At 48.8% G+C, this 25,277-nt stretch overlaps 1 protein-coding gene across 1 annotated transcript; it reads left to right on the top strand.

Annotated features, from left to right (window-relative positions):
• Nucleotides 1-11,690: 11,690 nt before the first annotated feature.
• Nucleotides 11,691-23,944, top strand: SLC7A14 (solute carrier family 7 member 14). Its single transcript, XM_042881180.1, has 7 exons — nucleotides 11,691-11,994; nucleotides 14,817-15,053; nucleotides 15,813-16,030; nucleotides 17,672-17,818; nucleotides 18,252-18,460; nucleotides 18,585-19,462; nucleotides 21,319-23,944. The coding sequence occupies exons 1-7, from the start codon at nucleotides 11,691-11,693 to the stop codon at nucleotides 21,639-21,641; spliced, it is 2,316 nt and encodes a 771-aa protein (XP_042737114.1). The 3' UTR covers nucleotides 21,642-23,944.
• Nucleotides 23,945-25,277: the final 1,333 nt, after the last annotated feature.

Raw genomic sequence — 25,277 nt, 5'->3', positions numbered from 1 at the left:
AACCTGCTTTGGCAGGGGGTTGGACTCAATGATCTCTGGAGGTCCCTTCCAACCCCTACAATTCTGTGATTCTGTGATTCTGTGAATCAATGGATCTTTGCAAAACCAACAGGACAGTCCTGTGGAATCTGCCTTTTTCAGCAGAAACAGTTTAGAAAAAGATTTACAGGAGCACCTCTGTGGTGGGATGTCCAATAGCACGGGCTGAGAGCTCACTGTCAGTCCAAGGGACACCCAGACAACCTCTTCTGAAGCCAGTCCTGATGATAGCAAAACATTAAGGAGCATCGCTGCGGAAAGCTCAGTGATATAAAGGAGATAGAGAGGAAACTTTTATTTCTGGGGAGGTTTAGAGATCCTCTCTGTAAGACATTACTGAGGCCAAAGCCTGATTCAAATTCAAAATAGGATTAAACATTTGAATGACTGGTCAGCCAGCCACGTGCTGTTTTGGGAAAACAAGCAGAAATCCTAGTGGTATAGAAACTACTCAGTGCCTGGGGAGAACAGAAATTCTGCCACAAAAGCACTGTCGTGTGCTTGACTGTTATGGGCAATTTCACCCTGACATGAGGGCGACCTCAGTGATAAGACTTGTCTGGAGGGTACCTCAGCCTCATCCAGCTTTTTGTACACACGACAGATGCATTTAATCAAATTGAAGAGTACCACTGGAGAGGCAGCTTTAGAAATTCATCTTCCTGCAAGATTGGAAGTAACAGAGCTCATGAGAACAGAGGGAGGATTAATGAGAGAGAGCTGAAGCAAGCCTCAGGCACAGCACTTGCTCCCCTACTGGGATGGTGGCAGATTGTCTGGGGGGCTGACGGTGACACCACTGGTGAAGAGAGGAAGGAGCCTGGTAAGAAACCAGAAGAGCTATGGCAGTCATCTATAAAGCCACGGAAATGGGGCTAGGAAGGGATTCAAAGACGACGGTGCCCTGCACAAAGCCGGGACCTTGCATATCCCAGCAGGGCTCCTCTGCACGGTGGTGCTGCTCGCAGGTCCCCAGAAGGTCAACTCCAGTGATGTGGTTTTTGTTGGGTCACTCACAGGCACTGATTTCTCAAACAGAACTGGGGCTGAAGGATCTCTTTCAGTTGTTACCAGCAGATATTTGTTTCCGTGGTTAGAGAATGAGTAACTCCAGGGCACACCATGCAGCTGGGAATGGGTCACGTTAGGGGTTTCAGCATGATGCTGTAATGGAGACTGAAATATGATCCTCCCCAAACATCCCTGGAGATGAAACCCTTTTGAGTTTGCTTGTGAGATGGTAATGCAGATAGATACAGAAAGGAGCTATTCTGGAGGGAAGCAAACAACGAGAATCTAGAATTAAAAACGTGATGGGAAAACGAGAATAATCCTGACCGTGAAGCACAGCTATTCTCAAAAGCATCTAGGGATATAAAACACAAAATACATCCTGCACCTGCTATCTAACTCCTCCCAGATAGGCTGGGCAACACGGCGTGCTGCAATACATGAAGCATTTCATTTAAGTCTTAATTCTGCCTGTTCCGGGATTACAGTATTAGCACCCAAATCTCACTGCGCGGCTCAGGAAGAAAGCAGAGGGGGAGCGTCCCCCTCCCTCTGGCTGCAGGGTGACGAAACCCATTCTCGGAGGAGGCCGCTGGGGGCGGGCGGGCTGCAGCCATTGGGACACCTGAGCGGGCAGATGGATGGGGACGGCGGGATGGCAGCCGGCGCTGGTGGCCGTGCTGTGGCCGGCAGGATGCCCAGCAGTGCACGGCGCGGTGCTATTGCCGCTCCGGTCACATGCGGCAGGCGGAGAGAGGGGGAGCGCTAAATAATTGAGGAGCTGCAGCGCCCTCCTCCATCCGTCCCTCCTCCATCCGTCCCTCCTCCCTCCGCCCTGCGTGTGCGGCCGGGAGCCGGGGCCGCCGGTGCCCAGCGCAGCCCCCCCGCCGCCTGCAGCACCGCAGCCGACCCCGCCGGGCTGCTCGCCCACGGAGGCCCCGCAGCAGAGCCCGCCCGCTGTCCTCTGAGCCCGGTGAGTGCCCGCACGGCTCCGAGGGGGTGCAGAGGGGATGAAGCGTTCTGGGGTGTGGGGAAAGCGCCGCCCCGCTCTGCCACCTCACCGCCCGGGGAGAGCGGCTCGGAGCATCCCGGGGTGCGGGGGGAGGTGAGAGAACCGCGGCTCCAAGCGTGGGGAGCTCTGCCCCGGCCCCACTGCGATCACCCACGTCCGTCGCCCCGTGCCGGTGGTGCGGGGGCTCCTCCGGAGCCACTGGAACAGACCCGCTTGGGGCAGAGACCCCAGAGCCGCCCCATCCCGCAGCCCCGGGCGGCCGCAGCCCCGTGTTGACAAAGTGGCACTCGCTGGAAGGGAGGGGGGGGGACGTCAGGGCTGACGGCACGGGATTGATTGGAAACAGAGAACGGCGGAGAGAAGGGATAAATGCCGGCTGGTCCAATCGGAAAGACAGCTCTGGCTACAAGTTACCGCACCAAACGAGAGAGACGAAGGTAGAGGCACTGCGGGCAGGCGGGCAGCGTGCATGAAAAGGAAAAACCCGATATCAATAATCCGACTGAGCGGCGCGGAGCCCCGGGGCCGGGTGGGCGGCAGCGCGGGGCGAGCCGAGCCGGGCGCTGTCCGCGGTGCTGAACCCCGACGGGGCGGCCCGAAGCTCCCGCTCATCCGCGGCCTCTCCTGGCGACGGCGCGGGCAGAATTCCCTCCGACTTAGAGGCTGGTAATGGAGTTATCTTCCTTTTTACGTCACCCCCCGGCTCGCTGCTGTTTATTGATTCCGCACGGGTATTTTCGGACTGCTGAGCATCAACCGCCTGCTTGCCTCAACCCTGGGTAGGTGCGTTTCCGCATCACTTTATTAAAAATCCTCATCTGTTTTGTTTTTTTTTTTTTCCCCTCTCAAAATTGCTTTCCAGCTCAGGTCTTGTGACCTATCAAATGATCATTTAGACAGATCGACTTAGTGCCTCCCTGTGACAGTCTGTGCCTAGAGAGCTCTGATAGAGGGCTTCCTAAATCAACACAGACTCTGGGGAGACATGGGAAGCGGTATTACTCTTGTCAGCCCCAGAGAAGACTCTCAGCTCAAAAGGGCCGTATCTGATTTAATCTTGCATATTAACTAATTGATCTTCCCACTGCCCCTAAGTAGTAGGTAAGTATATTTTAGCATGCCAATGCATTTGTTTAATTGACCAAAAACTGTCATGAGACTGAAAGTCTGATTGCTAAAGGTATTTACACATACCCATTTTGTTGGCATACAGAAGGCATATGACTTACCGTAGTTGAACAATACACTGTAAACAAACAAAAACCAAACAAGCTAAAAGCAATACTAGAGTGAAGAGTTACCTAGATTAAACTAATTATCTGTTCTTAAAACATCAAGCTCCCTGGAGAATCTCTGCTGCATGTGAGCAGGTTTTATTGCAGGGATCCAAGCCCCAAGTGCTATTTCCTATTTTCATCTGTCAAAAACTCCGAAATTTGACAACAAAGTAGAGACTGGTGAGGGTTAAATGATGAAGATGAAGCAGCTTGGGTCCACTCAAAGTAAATTCAAATGTGCAGTGTATATCCGAAAAGATACAAAGGAGGCAATATGTACAATAGGCATTGATTTAGTTAAAAACAAACAAACAAACAAAAACACAAGCAGCTAAATGGAACTGAGACCTAAAAAGGCTCATGCAATTGCTCTTCAGTTTTAATTGCCCCTTGGCAATTGAGAATGCTAGAATACAGTAGACATTAGAAAAAAATAACAATAGTATTGGAGTTTGAAAAAGAAATAAAAGCCAAAATAGAAAGTACTGGAGAAAGAGTCTTATAAAAGATGAACTATAGTACCTGGTCAGATCAATTAATTAGAAAAGAGGATGGGAGATGACTTGATTCAAGAGGCTAACAGCCTTTACAGAAAAAAATGAACAGGCATTGAGTTACTTCTCCATCTGCCAAAGAAGGGCATGACAGAAATGGATGTTGAGTCGCTACAGCCAAAGCATTCTGATTTAAGTGAGTGCTCACATTTTTGAACAGTGGAGGGTTGATGACATCATGAAGGAACTACCAGAAAACCTGCTGAATTCTCCATCTACTCATGTCAAGACTTGATGTCCTCCCAGAAGTTGTAACTTAGCCAAAGCAAGTCATGGGGCTTCCTGCAGGAGTAATGGAATGGAAGCTGATGACTCCTTCAGACAAAATGAACTCAGTAGACATAATGGTACCTTTGATCTCTAGTTCCCCAGTCAGACACAGGGCCATACAGCTCTCCTCCCAGGTGCCCCAGGCTCACCTCAGTTCAGAGTGAACCTACTGAACTCATTAAACCACCTGCTGTGCCAATGGGAACAGATTCTAACTTAGATCCATGGGCCACATAGATTCATAATACCTTTTTTTCATTTGCAAGCAGCAAGATGTAGAAAATCATGGTTGTCTATTGGAAACTTCCTTCTAGTACTGAGAAATTTTATTCTTGTATATGTTTACTTCCTCATCACACAGCAGCCCTGGGCTGTGCAGCCATCAGCTCAGGGTTCAGCTGGGGCTGGGCACTACAGCTAGTGCTGCTACCACAGCTGATTCCTTGCTGTCACCTCAATGGAACATCCCCAGGAGAAAGCTGCTCTTTCCCCGAAATAAAACTGTCAGAGGGTAGTCCAGACACTGACAAAACAAAAACAGTGAGGTGGAGCCATATAGCATGTGATTCTATTGTCTCTGATCCTCTGCACGACAGCTGTATCAATAATTTACTGAAAGATGGAACACCATCAATTAAATCTACCTGGGAGATGAACACAAGAAGAGCAGGTTTTTCAAATCCTGCAATTTAATTGCGAGAGCACAGAGTTAGAGGGTCAGGTGGGTTGCTGCTTGTAGGAGATGGATTATTACTGGGAGATTCCTTCTGTTATGCTGCAAGTGTTGAGAGATGTTGCATAGAAACCTTATGTAAGCATATAAAAAAAAAAAAAAGAGTGTGTTTGATCCACAAGTGAGCAGGATTTGAGCACTGGTCCTCAGTAAGCACCAAGTGCTGCTGCAAGTGCTTGTCCGTAATTAGGATACAGCTTTGTGCTTTGGTCGACTCCTCCCTGTAGGTCCTGAGCTCCCTGAGCATTGGTTGGGTCTTTCTGAGCAAAGCCCTTCAACACACACTTAAAGTCTGAGCACTTTCTCGTGCCTAGAGGCCACTAGTACATCTGGATGCACTCTGCCAACAGCAGCAAGCTGTGCCCAAGAGCATTTTGAACCAGGTCTTAATGATGTGCCTGTCAAGTTGTGCCAAGTGAGCAGCTGTTCCCTGATGCCCAGCAATATGGTTGCGGTGTCCAGGTGGGATTTGGACACCCTGGTCTGACAGTGAGGGAAATATATGCCTGCTGCCTACCCTTTGCCCTGGACTGGGATGAGCTGGCAGCACTGGGAAGTATCTGGGTCTGCCAGCACCTCTTCAGGGCACCTGGGCAACAGCAGGTGTATGCCAGCCTGCACACTGCCTCATTAACTGCCTGGGGGAGCAACAGAGACCAGGAGATGCACAATTAATAGCTAGGGTCACCAGCTCCACACTAAGTAAATTAAGATAGAAGGCAGTAATGTGTCAAGTTCCTTTGGCCAGGAGCTCCAGCACAAACAAGAACCACAGCAATAATATTCCAGCTACTCTATTCAATCCAGTTCTAAGGGAGGCGAAGAACAAGGACGCAGTTAGCTACCAGGGCTCCAATGACAACCCAACTTTAAGCTAGGCATAACCATGTTTACCCACACCAATTCCCTGGCTACTCAAGGACATCACTAGGCAGTTTGTATGCATTACTCAAGAACACCATAATGCCATCATTTGTGAGCTGCTGGTCTTTTAAGAACACGTCATTCTTTGTTCAGTTCTGCCTCATTAGTGGCATCCTATATGCTGACTTAATCTTGGGTGTATGTTCATAACTTGCTTGTCGGGAAGTGTCTAAAAGCAGTCGTGCTACAATGCCAGGTATTACTCACACCACACACTGCTCAAGTGCTGCACCACGTTTGCCTGACTTATGATGATAAATGACTAAACACAGAAAATCTCTTATAAGCCGTCTTCTTTGATCAACTTGTGTTCACATTACTCATATAATCAGTTCTGTTGAAATGCAGGAGGATTACTCATGTAAGGCAAGGATTTTTTGTCCTAGTGGATAATAATAACAAGCAGCCAATCATGGAATAAAAGCAGCAAGATCTGCTATTCACTTCCTTGGAAGTGCGTTGAATCTGCCTCACACTTCTGTTGGGGAACTTGTGACACAAGCTACAGCCACCCAAACTACCCTGCAGCTCTCTATTTCGTGTGCAAAGAGCCTGCTGATTTACAGCTACTACTGCTCCTCCTGGAGACATCAGCAGGCACTGAAGGAATGCCTCCTTCCAGCTCCTTCTGAGGAACGTGTTTCTTTGAGAACCTCTCCTGCATTAATTAGCCCACAGACACAGACAAGATCATGCAAACAGGGCAATGAGGCATAATCAATTACACTTGTATAACTGCTGATGGAACACGATAACTAATTAATGAGACCACGTGCTCAAACAAAAGAGAAATGCATTTGAAAACCTGCAAGAGCCGAACAGTTTGTGTAATCCTGATGTGCTTACAGCGCAGAAGACCAGCTCAGATTCCTAAATTATTGCATGGAAGGCTTTCCAGAAGCCAGAGAGACTGCTGGTGAGAGTCAGCTGGGAGGAAAAAGTTCCTTAGCAAGGAGCAAAGGAACCACTGTAAAAACTGCAATCTTCAAAGCAGAATTAGAGACTTACAAACAATAGATTTTCAGAACCTGTGTTTGATACACAGTCATTATTTTTTCTGGTTTGAACAACAAAGTATTAAATCAGTACTTCACCGAAAAATGTAATTTGTGTTTTTGCCATTGAAATTCACATTGATATCCTGAAATGAAATAAATTGGCACAATGATGCATCAGGCAGGCTTTGCAATAGCAAAAATCCATTTTCTTTAGAGAGCCTCACACACTAATAAATAACCCATTCTGTGATTTATGTCAAATTTAAAAAGCTCTCATGGCTGGCCTGGAGCAAACCGTAATGACTTCCATTCTACGGTGCAAAAGTATGGATCTACATGGGGGAAGAAAAAGAAGGTGCAATCAAGTAATTACAGAAGCTGCTCCTGCATCTTATTAAAGCAAAGACATTTCTTCAATGAGTGGTGTTCTAGAACAGACTGTCTGGTCTCAGCTCGGAGCAGCTCAATACAAATGCAGCCCTTGTCCACTACGACCCCGAGGTACAGCTGGAAGAGCATTATTTTTAGTGTGGTTTCTCTGCACCTTCCTTAGAACACCCAGCTGCATCAAGCACTTGTGCACTTCTGTTTGACCTCTGCTTTCTCCATTTCACATCTGGAGAAGCAATTCAGTTATTATTCAACTCAGTGCGGCCCCCTAGAAGGAGCCCTCAGCACAGCAGTTCCAAGAAGTTCCTGGTTGCCTGGTTCTGCTCTGCTCACCCATCTATTGATCTGTCATTTCCTCATACTTACAGCATCATTCTGTTTCTTTAAGGCTTTTACTTCACCACCTCAAGACAACAATGAGAAACCAGTCCTTTTTAGACATGTGCAAATTGATTATACATCTTTCTCCATAATTCCCTTTCTTTTTTTTTTTTTCTTCCTCCTAGTGGTTAAATAGCTTTTTGCAAACACAAATGGAGCACTTCATGCATACTGCATTACTTACAGTGCTGCACTCACAGATGGCTGGATGTGCCAGAAGTACCTGGCACTCAGTGCTACACCACTCTGCACCACACATAGCCAGGGCTCCCTGGACAAAAAGGGCAGAAAACACGTGGGAACACAGAATGCCTCCATAGGATGGCTTCCTGCAGGCCCAAGTGCACAGTGGTGGATGCAGAGCAGAATGCCCAGAGGGATACCCCTCAAAAAACCCTAGGGATATTTCTCCCTATGGGATCCCAGCAGCTAGGGGCAGCTGCTTGCAAGGCTGGCACATAATGAGCCCAGCAGCTCTCAGAATAACCCAACACTAAGGAATCTGCTGGCCTTCACCACAACCAGCTCCAGTTCCAGTTCTGCATGCATTTCTTCACCTCCATCTTTTCCTCTTTGCTCACCTTTGTGGATGCAGTGTCCTGATGTGATCAATGTCCTGATGTGGGTGCTCAGCTTTGGAAGTGGGTCCCACAGGCTTCAAAACAAGGAGGTTACGCTGGTTTGGCTTTCTTGCACTGGAGACGGGAATACAGAGTTTAAGGACCCCTGTCTGCAGCACCACTGCCTTATGTCTTTGGTCAAGCTAAATAACTCAGTGTTTATTTTGCTTATTTCTCAGAAGGAGATAATGGTATTTGGCCAACTTGCAGCAATATTAATATTGGTAAAGCACCTAAAAAAATACAGATGAAAGAAGAACAGAAAAGAGCTGTGCAGCTCCTCCAACCCCATTTTGCTATGAAGACAAAAACAAAAAACAAAAAACACCACGTAACAGCCTGGAGCTGTTTTCTTTTTTCAGTAGGCACACTGCTAAATTGGGTTTAAACCTAAAATATATCACTACGCTTTTTCTTACTGATAATTTTAGCTTAAAATAATAACTGCTCCACTTGAATGGAGGTAAAAAATTGGAAAGGGTTAAAAAAAAATCCCAAATTAGCAGCAGAGGGGCAGACGCTGAACCCCTGTGCAGTGCTCTGAGGCTGTAAAACGAGCACACAAAACTCCAAACCCACACAGAAAGCAGCAGTGTGATGAGCAGCCCACAGCAGCATCCCTCTGCCGCGTGGCCAACGGCACTGACGTCACTCCTCTCCCTGCTGCCGGGTCGTAATGAAAACCACATCTTGTGTCTGCTCCTACTGCCCAGCTCGCAGCTACCAGCCTAGTAATTAAGACTAAAAACAACACAGCGGGCAGGGAAGCGAGGCTGGCAGGGATTTTCCGCTCTCCCTTTCTCTTCTCTCACACCGTGGGTTGCAGCTCTGCATCGCAGCTCTCCGTGCTGCCTTCCCACAAGAAATGCTGCAGCCCAGCTCCACGCACAACCCCGCGTGAGGCAAAAATGCTGTTGTAGCAGCAGGCATTGGGATGCTTTTGTCTCTCTCTGGATTTATTTCTCATTCTGTCTGAGCACTGAGTCATCTCAGTGCCCAGCTGCACCTGGGGCGAAGCATGAATTTTGCTCTGCAAGCACCTGCGTTAATATTGCTGCCGTGGGATTTGCTAGGAGTCTGCTCTGAGCCTGCTTTTCTAGGGCATGTAGAATCAGACAACGGCTGAAGTTGGAAGGGACCTCAAAGATCACCAAGTTGCAATCCCCCTGCCGTGGGCTGGGTTGCCAACATCTAGATCACTTGCAAGGAGGAAGGGGCTTTCCCATCACCTTCTTGAAGCAAACTGTGGCCTCCATGGGCAGCAGGGAGATTTCCTGTGCCATAGTGACTTCTGCGAGGAGAAAGCTGGAGGAAACTCAACCATTCCATCTCAGGGAGCACCCCTGGCTGGTTCCTTACCACCTGGAGCTCTCTCTTCTAATCTATCACCATCGGCACACTGATTCTCCTTGTGTTCCCTGCATTCTTTACAGAGGGATTTGCATAGGGACATCCCAGAGCCACCAGGGGCAGAGGGCACTCATTAACAGGAGGACTAAACGAGTCACCCTGGCAGGCAGTGGGTGTGGAATGGGGTGATGAGGATGAAGCAGAAAGCAGCAGGTTTAGTTCAGGAGTAATTTGGCACCGAACCACACACTTAGGAAGCTGTGCCTCTGAACACCGAGGTTTCTCCTTTCGATGTGATTGCTGTTTTAGCTCATTTGTGCTAATGAAGAACACTGTTGTGGTACAAACAGAGGTTGCTAAGGAACACGATGGCAGCAGAGTTAGCCAAGCTGGCCCTGGCCCCCAGCACAGCCCCACCGACCCTCCTGGATACACAATGAGGAGGGCAGCCATTAAGCACAAGAAAAGCGCTTCCTCCCTCCCTCTGGCTGTGGATTTACACCAGTCCCCTAAGACTTCACCATTTACATAGCTGTGGAATGGATGAATGTGATTGCTGAGCAATGCCTGCACCTCAGACTTGCCAAAATCCCCCTCTGCTGCTGTCTCCTTCTCCGTGTGCTTGGGAGCATTGATGGAGCGGGGCAGAAACGAGCTGTGCCTGCCCCAGGTATGCATTATCCCTCCATCAGGCGTTTCTTATGGCTGTGGGTGGGGGAGAGGATGTTTCCAAGTAATGAAGTAGCACTATGCTACTCTCACTTAAATATCACTGATAATTTCAAATGATCGCTTTCACTGAGTACAGCCACAATTACAGAGTAACTTCATTCCAGCTGGTATTAAGGCATTGCCTTCAGCAACTCAGGGCCCTCTGCCACCCCAACTTCTGGCCAGAAAAGATTATTTTCTTACCTAACATACTGCATGAGGGAACGACACAGAAGTAAGGGCATCTGGACTGTAGCTGTTCATAAACGTGCAGCTATTTCTGCCCAGTGTTCTATTTAGCTGAGGTCCGTTTGTTGCAAATCCAGGCAGACCCACCCAAGTCCTTCCAGCTTAACAAGGAGTGCTGATAAAACCTGCAAAGGAAAAGAATTAAATAAAGGATTGGACAGAGCTGAGTGAAACACAGCAAAACCTCTGCATCAACCCATGCCTCAGAGATGCTGTGCACTTTGGTTAGAGGAGCTATTCCCCCCATGGCTAAAATGCTGGCACACAGGAACGTGGCCCTGAAGCAGCCAAACCCAGCTCTTATTCTCACCTTGAAGATGCACATTTGCTCAAGAGTGGCAACCGTTTTTCACTATCAATATCCTTAGGCAGAACACGCATCCTTTCAGCTTGCGGTTGCTTGAGGTAAGGATCAGCGCAATTCAAACTGCAATCAACCAAAATGTGAAACAAATGCTGTGTTTTATTTAATAAACTCCAGCAAGACAAGGCCACCTGGTAGACACAGTGTAATTTGTTTAGGATGTAAAGACTGAAAAAATAATTGTTTTGGCTCCAAGGCAGTAATAATAATAACAAATTTCTGCATGAACAGGAAGGAAACTGTCATGCTAAAATTCATATTAAAGAAACAATATTTATTTTTTCTATATATCAATATGCAGAGATTGTCAGTTCTCGTTGTTTTTGCTCAAAGTCTTCACACGTCACCAGGAGGTCATTTCTCCTTGCCTGGGAATTACGCAGCCTGCTAAAAAGAAGAGAAAGAGAAGGAAGGAAAAGGAAAGTGTCGGAACAGTGCCTGGAAATATGACTGAAGACGAAAAAGCAGGAGCTAGTTCATGCTTGTAGAGACAATCTTATGATTGGGAAGAGGCTCAGGCAGCAGCATTTTGAAGTATTCAGAGAGGTGACCTGCTGTGCTCCAGCTCCTCGTGTTGCCCAGGAGCATTTTTGGTGTTGGCTGGGCACTTGGATGGTTTCAGGTTCCTGCTGTGTATGGAATGATACACCTTGGGACAACACCTCTTCCTCTGCTGCTTCAGCTCAAACACACACTGTGAGACCTTTTCTCTTTCTTGCAGCTGGGTTGCCACCACTGGAGAACCGGCGATGAGGCTGCAGCCCTGAGCACAGATTCAGCCTGGGACACCCAAGCCCAGCAGCAGCCATGAGCGGCCTTCTGTCACGCCTGGACCCACGGCGGGTGCCATGGGGGGCTGCAGGCCATGCCCTGCGCTCCCGCGTCCTGCGCACCAAGCCTGTGGAGTCAATGCTGGAGGGCACGGGGACAGCAGGAGGCCAGGGCGCACGGCTGGCCAAGGTCCTCACCACGCTCGACCTCATCTCCCTTGGTGTTGGCAGCTGTGTGGGCACAGGTATGTACGTGGTGTCCGGCCTGGTGGCCAAGGAGATGGCAGGGCCTGGCGTCATCGTGTCCTTCATCATCGCTGCCGTCGCCTCCATCTTGTCAGGTGAGTCTTTCCAGTGGGTTTTGAGTGAGGTCTCAGGCACACTGTCGCTAGCTTCACGGCTGGACAATGTGCCAATAATCAGTGCTGGTTTCGTGACATTGGAGTCACATGCATGAGGTGATAGCACTCAGGATACATGCAGCACGGAGGGACAATGACGTCTCCTTACACTGAAAGCCTCTTTTGCACTGAGGTTCCCCACTGGCACGAGGTGCCCAGCTACGAGGAGCCAGCAGGACAGTGCCATCCTGCAGGTGGGGCCAAGCCCAGCGACTCCTCTGCTACCTTTAGAGCTGCTGTCATTGGCTCCTGTTCACTCAGGATCGCTCTTTGAATTTCCAACAAAACAACGCTATGTGCAGAGAGGGAGGAATTATATATTTTAGTGAAAAGTCAGTGAGTTCCATTGCCTCCTCTGAACCCAGCTGAGCATATGGCCTGAGCTGCGGTTTCCACATAAGCCAGTACTGCTGGCATTTGTCCTTTCCAGATCAGCGCTAACGCGATGATGCCATGTCCCCGCTCTCCCTGCTCGCAGGACTTTGCATGCTGTGTCAGTCTGGCAATCCAGCTTGCGTGTGTGGGCCGGGCAAGGAAACCTGACTCAGTGACAGAGGACTTCAATACGGGATGGGAAGGACCCGACTACTTTTCAAGTCCTCAGATCATTGCGCTTTCCCCATTTCCCACAGCCCATTTTGTGACGCAAACCAAATGAAGTGGAGCAACCTGGGTGGGTCCGCTCTGAGAAAACACGTTGTCCCCAAAAAGAGCCTTTTTCCCCCAAGCCGTGAGCCCTGCCCCACAGCAGGAAGCTCCTGCCGGCCCCACAGCCCTGCCGCTCCCAGCCCTGCTTTCATCTCCCCCCTGCTTGTGCAGCCCTGGGAAAGTGTTTTCCCAAGGATGCGGTGTTTTCATTATCTCCTTGGCCACTTCCTTGCTTCATCATTGACACTGCTGTTGTTTGTAACAGCAGTGCATTTCTGGCAGGTGAAACCCAGTAAAGGCTGGGAGCCAGATGGGCTGCAGTGGGGATTTCAGCTCTCACTTCACATCCGTGCATGGATGGATTTTAAGGAGCTGCTTTGGCTCGCAGCTCAGGCAGATATCCAGATCACCTGTGCTCACCCTCGGTCATCAAGTCAGAGCCCATTACCTGCAAATTATCCCAGGGTTTTTGGCTGAAAATGCTCCTTCCAGAATGCCTTGCAGATTGCTGGTGCTGAGAGGGGCTGTAATGCTCAGATGTGGCTGAGGAGGGATGGGGCCATCAGCAGCAGGGGTTCATAGAAGTCAGGATTTCTTCTGCATCAAAAGGGGAAGTAACCTCTGCAAAGAAGAGGTGGAACTTAGCACTGTTGCAAGGTCCCAGTTTCACAGAAATTTGGGAATCATTCTTGGAAATGGGAGTGCCTGAGTTTGATGGCGCTGTGGGTTTGTCACAGCACTATGCACAGAGTAACATTCAGTTATGCAGCTTTGTTATCACTATTACACTACAGATAGAGCTGAGATCAGTAAGATAAAATCTACGTCCTAATACGTTATATCATCTCCCTTTTTAAGCAGTGCATACAGAGGGAAGTGCTGTGAACTCCACTTCTGCTGGAGGACCTGTAGCATTGTGAATTAAAATGCCCTGATTAATGCCACCTGCTATTAACTCAATGTCAGCAGTCAGGGATGTGTGCAGGTCTTGCATCTCTCATCCCCTGGGCTGCTACTACATGCTATGATAAAAATTGGTTGTTTTCTTAACATACACTGAAATCTAAAGCAGATATACCCTATAGGTTGCAATATCCAATGTATAGTGAAAGATTACTATTTTGGGATTCCTGTTGAGTAATTGAAAAATCAAACATTTAATACACATAAAAGACTCTGCTCTGCCATTATCACTCTGCATCAATATCAATCCTCTTTAAGCCTTATCTTGTTGGCTAAAAGTAGAGCTGCCAAGAAAGATTATATGATTTTTACAGCTATCACAGACAGAAACCAGATACTAGTCCCCACCAGAGCACCTGTTTCATAAATCATTCAGGCCTGCAGCTATCTGTGAGTGCCTTACCTTTGCAGAATGCATGCATTTTTAATCAGCTCTGAACAATGACGGTGTGGGGCTGGATGATCTGGACGTCTTGTTGCTCTCGTAGCTGGGCCAGCTCTATAGAAATCCAGTTTGGAAGAGTTGCATTGAAAACCACAGCCAGGGACAAGGACCCCACCTTGTGGGGTGGGTGGTCCTGCCAGCACTTACCCTGACCAACACCCTGGGAATTTCTGATTCCATCCATGACTACTAAATAAAACCTGATGGTTGTTTCAAGACAGTGGTGTGTTAGGATCAGGATTTTATTGAAAAATACCCTGATGTAGTAAGTCTGGAAAGTATTAAATCCCACTGAAATCTCCTCCCAGGTAGTTCAGTTACACACTTTTCACCTTTCTTCCCTTCTTTACAAAGACAGTTTTGCAGTTACTCCTCAGAATGAAATGTACAAGCAACATTTAAGTGTTAAAATAACATAGTTATTTCTGTGAGATGGCTTCAGAATCATCTGGCACAGGTAGAGTGAGAGCAGGATGATCAGGGCAGCGCTCATGCCTGCACCTGCATTGTAGTGACCCAGAATAGGCACACAACATCTCAGGAGAAAATGGCTCAGGACACATTAGCATCCCTATCAGATGAAGAGGAAACTTCTGTCACCATCAGAGTTACTGTATGGAAACTGGGCCATCACGACCACAGCACCACACTGCCCACTGCTGCTGTCTGTGGATGAATTTCAGCATATTTTTTTCATTCCAAACAGGCGTTTGCTACGCTGAGTTTGGTGTGCGGGTCCCCAAGACCACGGGCTCTGCCTACACCTACAGCTACGTGACAGTGGGGGAATTTGTGGCATTCTTCATTGGCTGGAACCTCATCCTGGAGTACCTGATTGGCACGGCCGCGGGTGCCAGTGCCCTCAGCAGCATGTTTGACTCACTGGCCAACCACACCATCAGCCGCTGGATGATCAGCAGCGTCGGGACGCTGAACGGGCTGGGTGAGAATCGGGCTGGAGACATGTGCATCTTGTTATGCAGAGCTTCATCCGTTAATTAGGGCCTGAAATGTCATTGGAAGCTCGTCAGACATGGATATTAGGCTTCATTCATTATTTACCACCCACTGGCCCCTGGTGCTTTGCATCCGGTTCAGAGTCTGGGTTCTAGGTGCAGGGATATACGATCCCATTACTTTGAGCCTCTCTGGACCAAACCAGCGTTTAGAAGATCAGAACCCAGAAAAAACATGTTGATATCAGAGGGTAACAATAGTACAGGAACACTGCTCAGCCCCATTAAAACTCACACACAAATTTTAGGGAGAGCCTGCAGTACTGACATGTAGAAGCTCAGTGCTGTGATGGTTCTGTGTGACCAGCAACAGCCCACGGCTCTTATCAGTAACAACACTGAGTGGTCTTGTAGCTCTGTTCTGAAAATTTAATGTTCGATTGACTTCTAATTAGTGCTTATCAGGTATGCATGATGCAAACTAGGATATGATCATTTGTTTTCTGCTCTCCAAAAACTCCTGACAGTGTCTTGAGGCATCAGGATTTATCACCTCAATAAAAGAGCTTTACCTTGCAGTGGCACGGTCACCTGGAAACCAGCTTTGCAATGAGAACGAGGAGTACTGCAAAACTTCAGGATCTGAAAAGCACTGAAAGTCATAGAGTCATAGAATCTTGTGTGTGGGAAGGGTCGTCTAGCCTAGCTATGGACAAACAGTTACGCACCTCTTTTCTCTTACCCAGGGAAAGGAGAGGAGTCATACCCTGACCTTCTTGCTCTAGTCATCGCCATCATTGTCACCATCATCGTGGCCATGGGTGTGAAGAACTCAGTGGGACTGAACAACGTGCTCAATGTGATTAACCTGATAGTCTGGGTCTTCATTATGATTGCCGGGCTCTTCTTCATCAAAAGCGACAACTGGTCTGAAGGGCAGTTCCTGCCGTTCGGATGGCCGGGGGTAAGTCCTGTGTGCCACCCCCACCACGTGCTCAGCTTTGCTTCTGGTGTGCAGCCCCTGCTTGCACTTCGCTCCTCAGGTCCTAGCCCTGCTCAGCCCACCCAGCTTTGACCAGAGGCCTCTAGCTCCCAGCTTGGGCCCATCCCTCCTCGCTCTTCCAAACCAGAGGCACACGGTGATGCTTTGCCTGTATCTCCTGCCACTCTTAGAATAAACTCAGTCCTTTTCCTAGATGCCCTCTTGGAGAGCCAAATAGCACGTGAAAGCATACGCCAGGAAATGTCATTTGTCATCAGGCTCACAGCAGCAAAACGCGGTGGCTGTCCAAGGAAGGGCTCGGGAGGATCCAGCCCATCCCCTGCAGAGGGGGAGATACTTATGTTGGCTGCTTTTCAATAACAATGTTCTCGAGCATTTGTTTTGAGCACTTCATAATGCCACCTGCCAGTGCTTATTTTACGGATGCTCCCTCAAAACTTACTGAGAATTTGGACATATTTGGCTTTTTTAGCTTGCTTGCACTGGTTTTTATCCAGAGATGAACAGAGACTGAAAATATCTCAGCTGGCCTAAGCCCAAGATAACTTCTCAGATTTACACTGCTCGACTCCATAGGGATTTTGTGCGGAAAAATAAGCAAGAAAGTAAAGTAAACCAAAAATCTTGATTGCTGAAAGGATCCCAAGCTGACATGCCACCCCTTCACCTCTGTAAATCATCATTTCTCTTCTTCAGCATGGCAGTGAGGAGCAGTGCTCAGGCCCCATTAAGAACAGAGGTCAGATTTACTTTTGGATGATACCTGTCTTTTTCTGCTATAAAATAGGAAAGAAAAAAGGGTGCCAAAAATAAATGTTTCATTCCAACTCAATCCTCCAAATCTCTCTTGGTAAAAGTACATGGTTTTAAAAGATACATTATCCAAAACACATGAAAAACAATAGGGTCTTCCTATGGTTTTCAGGTGGCTGTTTCTCTCTGAAATCATTTGTAGAAGTTAATCCGCCACAGCAACAAGCTCGAGATCCCCAGAAGCACAGAGATACTTTGAAAAGTGAATTACAGACTGTCCCCTGAAAGAGGTGAATTTTCCTGTGTGCTCCATCACTAAAGAACTGAGATAGATGTGATGGACATACAACATCCACCTAGCCAGAAGTATGCAAGGGCTTTGCAACTACAAATTAGCTCTTTCCTTACAGCTACACAGTCTTTAGCCAGCTTCAGTGTTTGTTTCTTATAAACATGCTAATATTGTACATGAAGAAAGAACATAATAAAGTAACTAGCAGTACAAATAATTCCCCTTTCAAGTATTCCAACCTGTCTGCAGCTTCCAAGCAAAGCAAAGGTTGTTTGGAGAGTGGTGCATGTCTGACTGTCCATGCTCTATTCTGCTTCCTCTGCTAGCAGATCTTGCTGGCTGATGAGAATTCCTGCTAACACGAAACATATGAACATGTTGGGGACGGGGAGTCAGTCAATCCCTCAGGATCCATAGTGTTTTCAGTGCCCCCAAGCAACCCTAATCCCACTCCCCAGTGAAAGTAAAATAAGCACAGAATGGTTTTGCATGATCACTTGTTCCCAATTGGGTGCCAGCCACCCTCATGGCACTGAGACAGTGGGTCCTCTGTGCAGGTGCTCAAAGGGGCTGCGACGTGTTTCTATGCCTTCATTGGCTTCGACATCATTGCTACCACAGGAGAAGAAGCAAAGAGCCCCAACACCTCCATCCCCTACGCCATCACAGCCTCACTCGTTGCGTGCTTGACAGCATACGTGTCCGTAAGTACCTGCTATGTGTGTGTGTGTATGAATACATGTCCATACGTACTAGCTATATGAGTACAGCCATCCACTGGGGGTCTGCAAGAGGTTGAAACAAGTACAGTTGTGTGGGACAGGACACACATGGATGGCCACAGCCTGTCCAGTCTCTCTGCACCCAGTAAATGCACGTCTATACTCAGGAATTTCAGGTCCCTTGTTGCCTTAGGGTGGCAGAGCCCACGGTAGCAGAGCCCCTGAATTAACCACTCCACAGTGATCACACAGCCCAAACATCTGCATTTCACATCTTCTCCGCAGGAGATGTAAGGATACAGTTCTAATTAGACTCAATTTCTTTGCGTGTTTCCCACCCTTGAGAAGCAGCCCCTGTCACTGCAAGCTCAGGGCTGCTGCTGACCCTCTGTCCTACTCATCTTACCTTCCCCAGGTAAGCATCATCCTCACACTGATGGTGCCATACGATGCCATCGACACTGAGTCCCCACTGATGGAAATGTTTGTGGCACGTGGCTTCTATGCAGCCAAGTTCATCGTTGCCATTGGGTCTGTGGCCGGCCTGACCGTCAGCTTGCTGGGCTCTCTATTCCCAATGCCAAGAGTCATCTACGCCATGGCCGGCGATGGGCTACTCTTCAGGTCAGTCATACATACATTAGCATTTGGCTTTCTCCTTTGCCTTTCCAGCCAGGTATGGGCTATTACAACAGGCAGCCACTGCAACCCGCAATTTTAACCCTCTACAACTCTTTTCTTGTTGCAGGTTTTTGTCCCACGTCAGCTCTTACACAGAAACGCCAGTAGTAGCTTGTATAGTCTCTGGGTTTCTTGCGGCACTGCTCTCCTTGCTGGTCAGCCTGCGGGACCTGATAGAGATGATGTCCATTGGCACACTGCTTGCCTACACACTGGTGTCTGTCTGTGTCTTGCTCCTCCGGTACCAGCCCGAGAGTGACATCGATGGCTTTGTCAAGTTCCTCTCTGAGGAGCACACCAAAAAGAAAGAGGGCATCCTGGCTGACTGTGAGAAGGAAGCTTGCTCCCCAGGCAGCGAAGGAGAGGAGTTCACAGGCCCACCAACCAACACGTGTGGGGCAAAAAACCTTCCATCGCTGGGGGACAACGAGATGCTCATTGGGAAATCTGATAAATCCACCTATAACGTGAATCACCCCAATTACGGCACAGTCGACATGACTTCAGGGATCGAGGCGGACGAGTCTGAGAACATCTACCTCATCAAGCTGAAGAAGCTGATCGGCCCTCGCTACTACACCATGCGGATCCACCTGGGGCTGCCGGGGAAGATGGATCGGCCCACAGCAGCCACCGGCCACACGGTCACCACCTGCGTGCTCCTGCTCTTCGTCCTGATGTTCATCTTCTGCTCCTTCATTATTTTTGGGTCAGACTACATCTCTGAGCAGAGCTGGTGGGCCGTTCTCCTTGTTGTGCTGATGATCCTGCTCATCATCGTGCTGGTGTTTGTCATCTTGCAGCAGCCAGAGAACCCCAAGAAGCTGCCCTACATGGCACCCTGCCTTCCGTTCGTCCCCGCGTTCGCCATGCTGGTGAATATCTATCTCATGCTGAAACTCTCCACAGTCACGTGGATCCGATTTGCTGTCTGGTGTTTTGTGGGTGAGTCCCAGATTATTTTATTACTGACCCTGTTTTCAAAGGGTGGTAATAGCAACGTCACCAATTAGTGCTTAGGCTAATGCTTTTTCAGCTGCAATGCCCAGTCCCTTGCATTTGCTCCTCATAGTGCTGGAGTTCTTAGAAATCTGTTAATCAAGCCCCCAGACTGCAGCTAACTCAAGAATTACACCTCCAGAAAAATGTCAGTTTGATGGAAGCAAAATTCTTCATGCAAAGGTGACTATTCTGATGAGTCTTCTGATGGAAAGTAGGTGGGTTTCCTGCAGAAATCTGCCTGCTTTCTTGCTATTTCACCCACTTGAGCTCGTTCAGCAGCCCACACCAAGATTTCAGCACCACATTTCTAAAATGCAAAGCTGTCCAACCCTAACTGGAAGGGGCAATGCCAAGGGGCTGCAGGCTCCAGCTCCTATTCTTGGCCTGAACCCTTCACGTTATGGCAGGGGGCTCTCAGAACACGTAGGCTCTGTTGTGAATATTTGGGCCAAATTTAGTCTTCCCAGCACATATCCAGCAGCCTGATATGCCCATGATCTCCTTTGCTTTATATTTCTATTCCCATACCTAAGAGAGAAAGTGTAGCTCTCATAGCTCCTCCTGAAGGCTCCCAGCCACAGACCACAGAGAACCAAAGCAACAAGGAATATCAGAACCAAGGACTCCTTAAGAGAGACACAGCAGCCATAAGAGCAAACACGGATATTGCAACAGCCCACTGGAACCCCAGCTGCAGACAGCAGACCCTGAGCTTTGGTGCCAACATCCAAAACAGCCGTTTCTGGCTGAGCACCCCAGCAGATGCTCTTCCTGTCGGGAAGGTGTGAAAGTGGATTGTTGCAAACGTTGGAGGCAGCAGCTGCCTCCTATAAGGAAAAAGTTTGGTCGTAGTACTAACAGACCTTGAATCTCCCTTCACTATCACAGAACAGTTCCACAGTTACCAGCCCTCAGAGGGAGATTGCTACCAGCTTTCCTCCTCCATGTTGTCATATCCTCTCTTGTTTCAGAGTAAGGATGGGAGAGGCAGGCAGCTCTCACACATAATTCCTGAGGCCCCACAGCAAAGCTCCATCTCTGAGCACCTCTGAGTCCTAAACTGAGCTACTGAGGAGCCATGCACAGCCCTTAGGCTAGAAAAGAGGTGCTCAGAGTTTTTCTAGCTCACTCAGCCAATAAGCGAAGGAGCAAATCAAGGGAAAGACCCACACCTGTTCTTTAGAAGGAAAGTGGCTTCAGAGCATCAAATCAGTCTGCTGTGATTAACCCTTGCACCTGTGTGCACATCTAACACCTTGTCAGGTGCCAGCAATGATAACGAGGTCACCCTGCTGATGTGTGCCAGACCCTGGGCACACAGGGCTGTGGGTACTGACAGGAGACATACTGAGAGCATAAGAAAATTCCAGAGGGAAAAGGATGGCTGGGAGGCTGCTGGATTGGAAACGTGGGCTTCTAACATAGGAGGCCAGGTTAGGTCTGTTGGGAACTGCTTTCCCACCAAGGCTGCAGATGGCACAGTCACACGGTTAAGCAGCCGTCCCAGCTGATGTTTTAAACACAGAGCTCCCCGGTCACACGCTGACAACGTTTGGTTGTCAAACTGCTGGTTTGAAGACCAGACATCAGTGAAAACATGCATTCGCTTAAAAATAAAAGCTAAAAAATATTTACTTAGATTAAGCCCTCACCAGCTCGAGCCAACTGGCACGGAACAGGAGGGGGTGGGATGGAGGAGGCTGGATGCTGGCACGGGCTGTGGGTTCAGGTGTGGCTTTGAGGGGAACGACGGTGCAGCGTTGTCCTCCCCAACAACCTATCACTCTCACTCACCCCAGGTCTGCTCATTTACTTTGGCTACGGGATGTGGAACAGCACGCTGGAGATCAGTGCCCGCGAGGAGGCCCTCCACCAGAGCACCTACCAGCGCTATGATGTGGACGTTGACCCTTTCTCAGTGGACGACGGCTTCTCCTACGCCACCGAGGGTGAGAGCTACCCAGACTGGGGCCCTCCCGAGGACAAGGGCTTCTCATACCAGCAAATGTCAGGAGCAAAGGAAAGCCATCGGACGAGTAGCAGATCGAAAAGCAAGGGCAGGCACAAACCGTCCTCAGAGGCCCTCATCGCCAACGACGAGTTGGACTACTCACCTGAGTAGTGGGGCGAGCAGGGGGACGCCGTGCTGCCAGCCAGCCAGGAAGGGCCTGCGGCTTCCCTGCCCCGTCCTGTCCTCCACCACCACCCCCTCACCTCTGGTCCTCGGGTCACACGCCGCGACCGCTGCCGACCCCAAACCAAACCCACCCGAGGGCTTTGCCAGCTGAGTCCCAGCCAGGCAATGCTGGAGCCCTGGTACCTGCCGAGCCCCACTTGGCGCCCAGTGGGAGATGTGCCAAACTGAGGGGGCTCTGAGAGGTGGAATGATCCACGTGGGGGGACGAGATGGTTTTCCCTCGGGAAATAGTCACCCTGTGGCCACTCCTATGTGTTTGGCACTTTCTTAGCACGTGTGCTTTTTCCTCTAACCACCCAGCAGTAATAGCTTAACCAGAGGGACAGGCAGGTAGGACATGAAAGTGAACCAGCTTCATCCAAGGGGGTGGCTCAGCTCGGTTGGCCCCATCACTTGGCGTTTTCATGGCTGTTCCAGCACTAAGTGTATGCAACAAGGCCATGTTATGATGGTCCCCAGCCCCGAATCCAAAAGTCGTAAATACCAGGATTCACTGTTAGACCATGTCTTGCACTGCTCTAGACAGTCTCAAACAAAACCTGAAATCCTGGCATAGTCAAGCATCCTGAATCTGAGCTTGGCCTCATTTCAGATCACACCTGACCTAGACTTATGCAAGCAGTCAGCAAACCCCACACAGTGTCCCTGAGATTGAACTGGATGCTGTTCCCACCATTTTGTCTTTCCCAAAACAGCCAGCCCATTGTCTGTGAACTGTTGTGGGCACATCCCAGCACTCATTCTGGCCTCCATGTTATTTCTAACCTTGGCTTGGTGGATAATGTGTGAAAAGATTCAAAGATGCTGCTTGTTCTAGAGACACTTCTAATGTGAAACCAAAAGAAGTGACTGGGAGGGCTTCAGGATGGGAGGGTTTGGTAAAAGGACCCGTTAAGCTTCACTCTGGACCCTCTCCTGCTGCCCAACCTTGCTACACTTCCACAAGCAGCAACCCAAGAGCATCCCACCCAAAAGCCGCCACGATGCACATAAGCTCTACCAATCCACTTGGGGATCTGTCCTACACGCCTATCCCCAGCAGTGCTGAAGCTCTCATGATGCTCACTTGTGCCCCGCTGCTCCCCTGAAGGATGCTTTTGAGATACCCAGGACAGATGGCACCTGGCAGGTCTGGCTTTATGTTTTCAGGGAGAAAGATTGTTGCTGTTTTCCTACCAGCTCTCAAACTAAACCATGGGGTGGTCATCCTCGTCCCACTACCGCACGGTATTTAGGCATCTGCTGGGTAACAAACATGTGCCCAAGTACCCTGCTGATTCGAAGCCTGTTGTTCCTTTTGCAGCCTTAATCTCTTGCTACAGAGCAGTTTGCAGTACCAGTGTGTGTTGTTGTGTCCACCTGAGTATCATTTGGCAAGAGCCTGCTCCCTTGCTCTTTGGCGTCTAGGCACCTGTCATTGTATCAGTGTGTTGAGTGGCGGTCTGGGGCTGCTGTGGTTCTCCTGCAGCCATCCAACATTCCTCGTTCCTTCTCCATCTTTTCCCATCCCTTCTTCATCCTTTGCCCTTCTCCATCTCCATCCCATCTTCATCCATTCCCAGGGAAGCAGGGAAGGATGCCCACAACTCCAGGCCCACCAGCAGAGATCATTTGGGCAGCATTGGCCTAGGGCCAGTTTGGGATGCTGAAAGGGGCCAGGAAGCTGGCACAGGTGTTGCTGTAACCCAAATACTTCTCCATGCCCTAAAAGGAGATTTTCACACAGCCACCACATTACAGAACAGCATTGCCAGCACCACCACTGTCCCACTCCATGCCAGGAGCCAGCATCCTGTTGCTGGAGCCCAAAGCATGACCCAGATGGAGCAGAAATACCTCACATCCCCCAGACCAACCCGGTGAGATCTTGGTCCCTCTGCAGGTTGTGACCACAGCAGCACGACCCAGCACGCACCCTCTGCACAGCAGAGCTCACGCCCCGAGCGACGCCGGTGTCACAGCCCCAGCTTGTAAATGATCCTCACTCCTCTCGTTTTGTTTTTGGTCTTTCTGATGTAGATCTTGCTTTTTTTGCAGACGGTACTTTCTGGTGTAACAGTTCTCTGCAGTTCTGATATGAAATTGGTGTATTTGTTAAAAGAGTTTGTTAAATTATTTTATTTAATTCTATTTTTGTCGTTTCCAGAAGCCCATTGGTGCATTGTACAATGGGGTCTTGTAGTGTGTCATGAGAAAGAAAAAAATATGCAGATATGTTATGGAGTGATTTTTATTTTCAGATGATTGTGTTGTTGAAAATGATACATATATATGTATATATATATATTATCAAGATACTACGAAAGAAATCTAAATTTACCAAAATCTGTATATTTTAATAAATGCATAAAGCTTTATTGTGTGCCTTTACATTACAACAGACAGACAGATGAACAGGAACCAATGGATTTTTAAAGGAAGTCAGAGACAAATGTGTCTCAGCATCGACTTCCATAATAATGTAAATCTTTTAAATGAAAGAATAAATAAATTAAAAAAAAAAAAAAGATTTTTCCCATATAATTTTGTTAAGCTGTACCTGAAAGTCCTGTATTTTTTCAGTGTTCAATAGAAGTCAGAGATGAAAAAAATCTTGCCTTAAGTGCTTCAAAATTTCCTCTGTAGAAGATGCAGTTCAATGGGCTGACTTTGGTATTTACTTGCATTGTTGTGAAAAAAAAAAAGGTGGTTATTCGTTTACACAATAAATAAAAAAGAAAGAAAGAAAAAATGAGAGCCAATGGCCACAGGTTGACTACAGCAGCACAGAGCTCACGGAGCTCCTTCGCCACGGACATGGGATGCTCCTGGTGGCACGATGGTGGGGACACACTGCGATGAGAGGCGGTGGGTGCTGACCCAGGGAGGGCTCTGTTGGGACGTGGGGGACCTCCCCCGAGTTGGGGTAACGACAGAGCAGCCAGCACTCCATCGCTGATGCCAGGTGTGGTGTGGAGCAGCTCATTGAGTTCCAACTGTGTTTGGTTCAATTTTGAGGCTTTGATGCGATGAGCACCAAAAGCTGTTGAGTGCTGGTAGTGCCATGGCCAGCCCTGCCCAGCAACCAGGGTTCTGGGGAGCTCTATGGGATATTTTGGGGCTGTTGGTGCCTGTGATCCTGGGTAGGGCGCAGGGAGGGCAAGGAGCAGAGTGCCAGTCCTTTGTGCCTGAAAATGTTGATTTGCAGCCTAAAAAAAAAGGAAAAAATACTCCAAGTGATGCCTGGCAGGGCCTCATTCTCCATTGGATCCCACATCTCCCTCCTGTTAGGATTTGCTGAGCTTCCCACAGCGCTGCAGTGCATTCCTGCCCTGAGGGCTCCCTCTCTGCCACCAGTCCCAGGGCTGATGTGCACACAATCCACAATCCCCGCCGCCCGCACAAGCTGGCACCCGCACATCAATGGCAGCACTGAGGCGTCCCTGCCGAGCACACAACAACCAACTGTGCCCTGCTGTGATGTCATGGGCACAAGTGTCCTGCACAGCCCTGGGCTGCGCCTCTGGGGCTGCTGGAGCTTGAGGCAGATGCTGTGTGCTGGAGCAGCAGGATGAGAGCCAG

The sequence above is a fragment of the Lagopus leucura genome, unplaced genomic scaffold (genome assembly GCF_019238085.1).
Source record: "Lagopus leucura isolate 7727_CA_CO unplaced genomic scaffold, USGS_WTPT01 Super-Scaffold_100029, whole genome shotgun sequence".
In the NCBI taxonomy this organism is placed as follows: Eukaryota; Metazoa; Chordata; class Aves; order Galliformes; family Phasianidae; genus Lagopus; species Lagopus leucura.
This window is presented reverse-complemented; position numbering and strand designations above follow the sequence as displayed.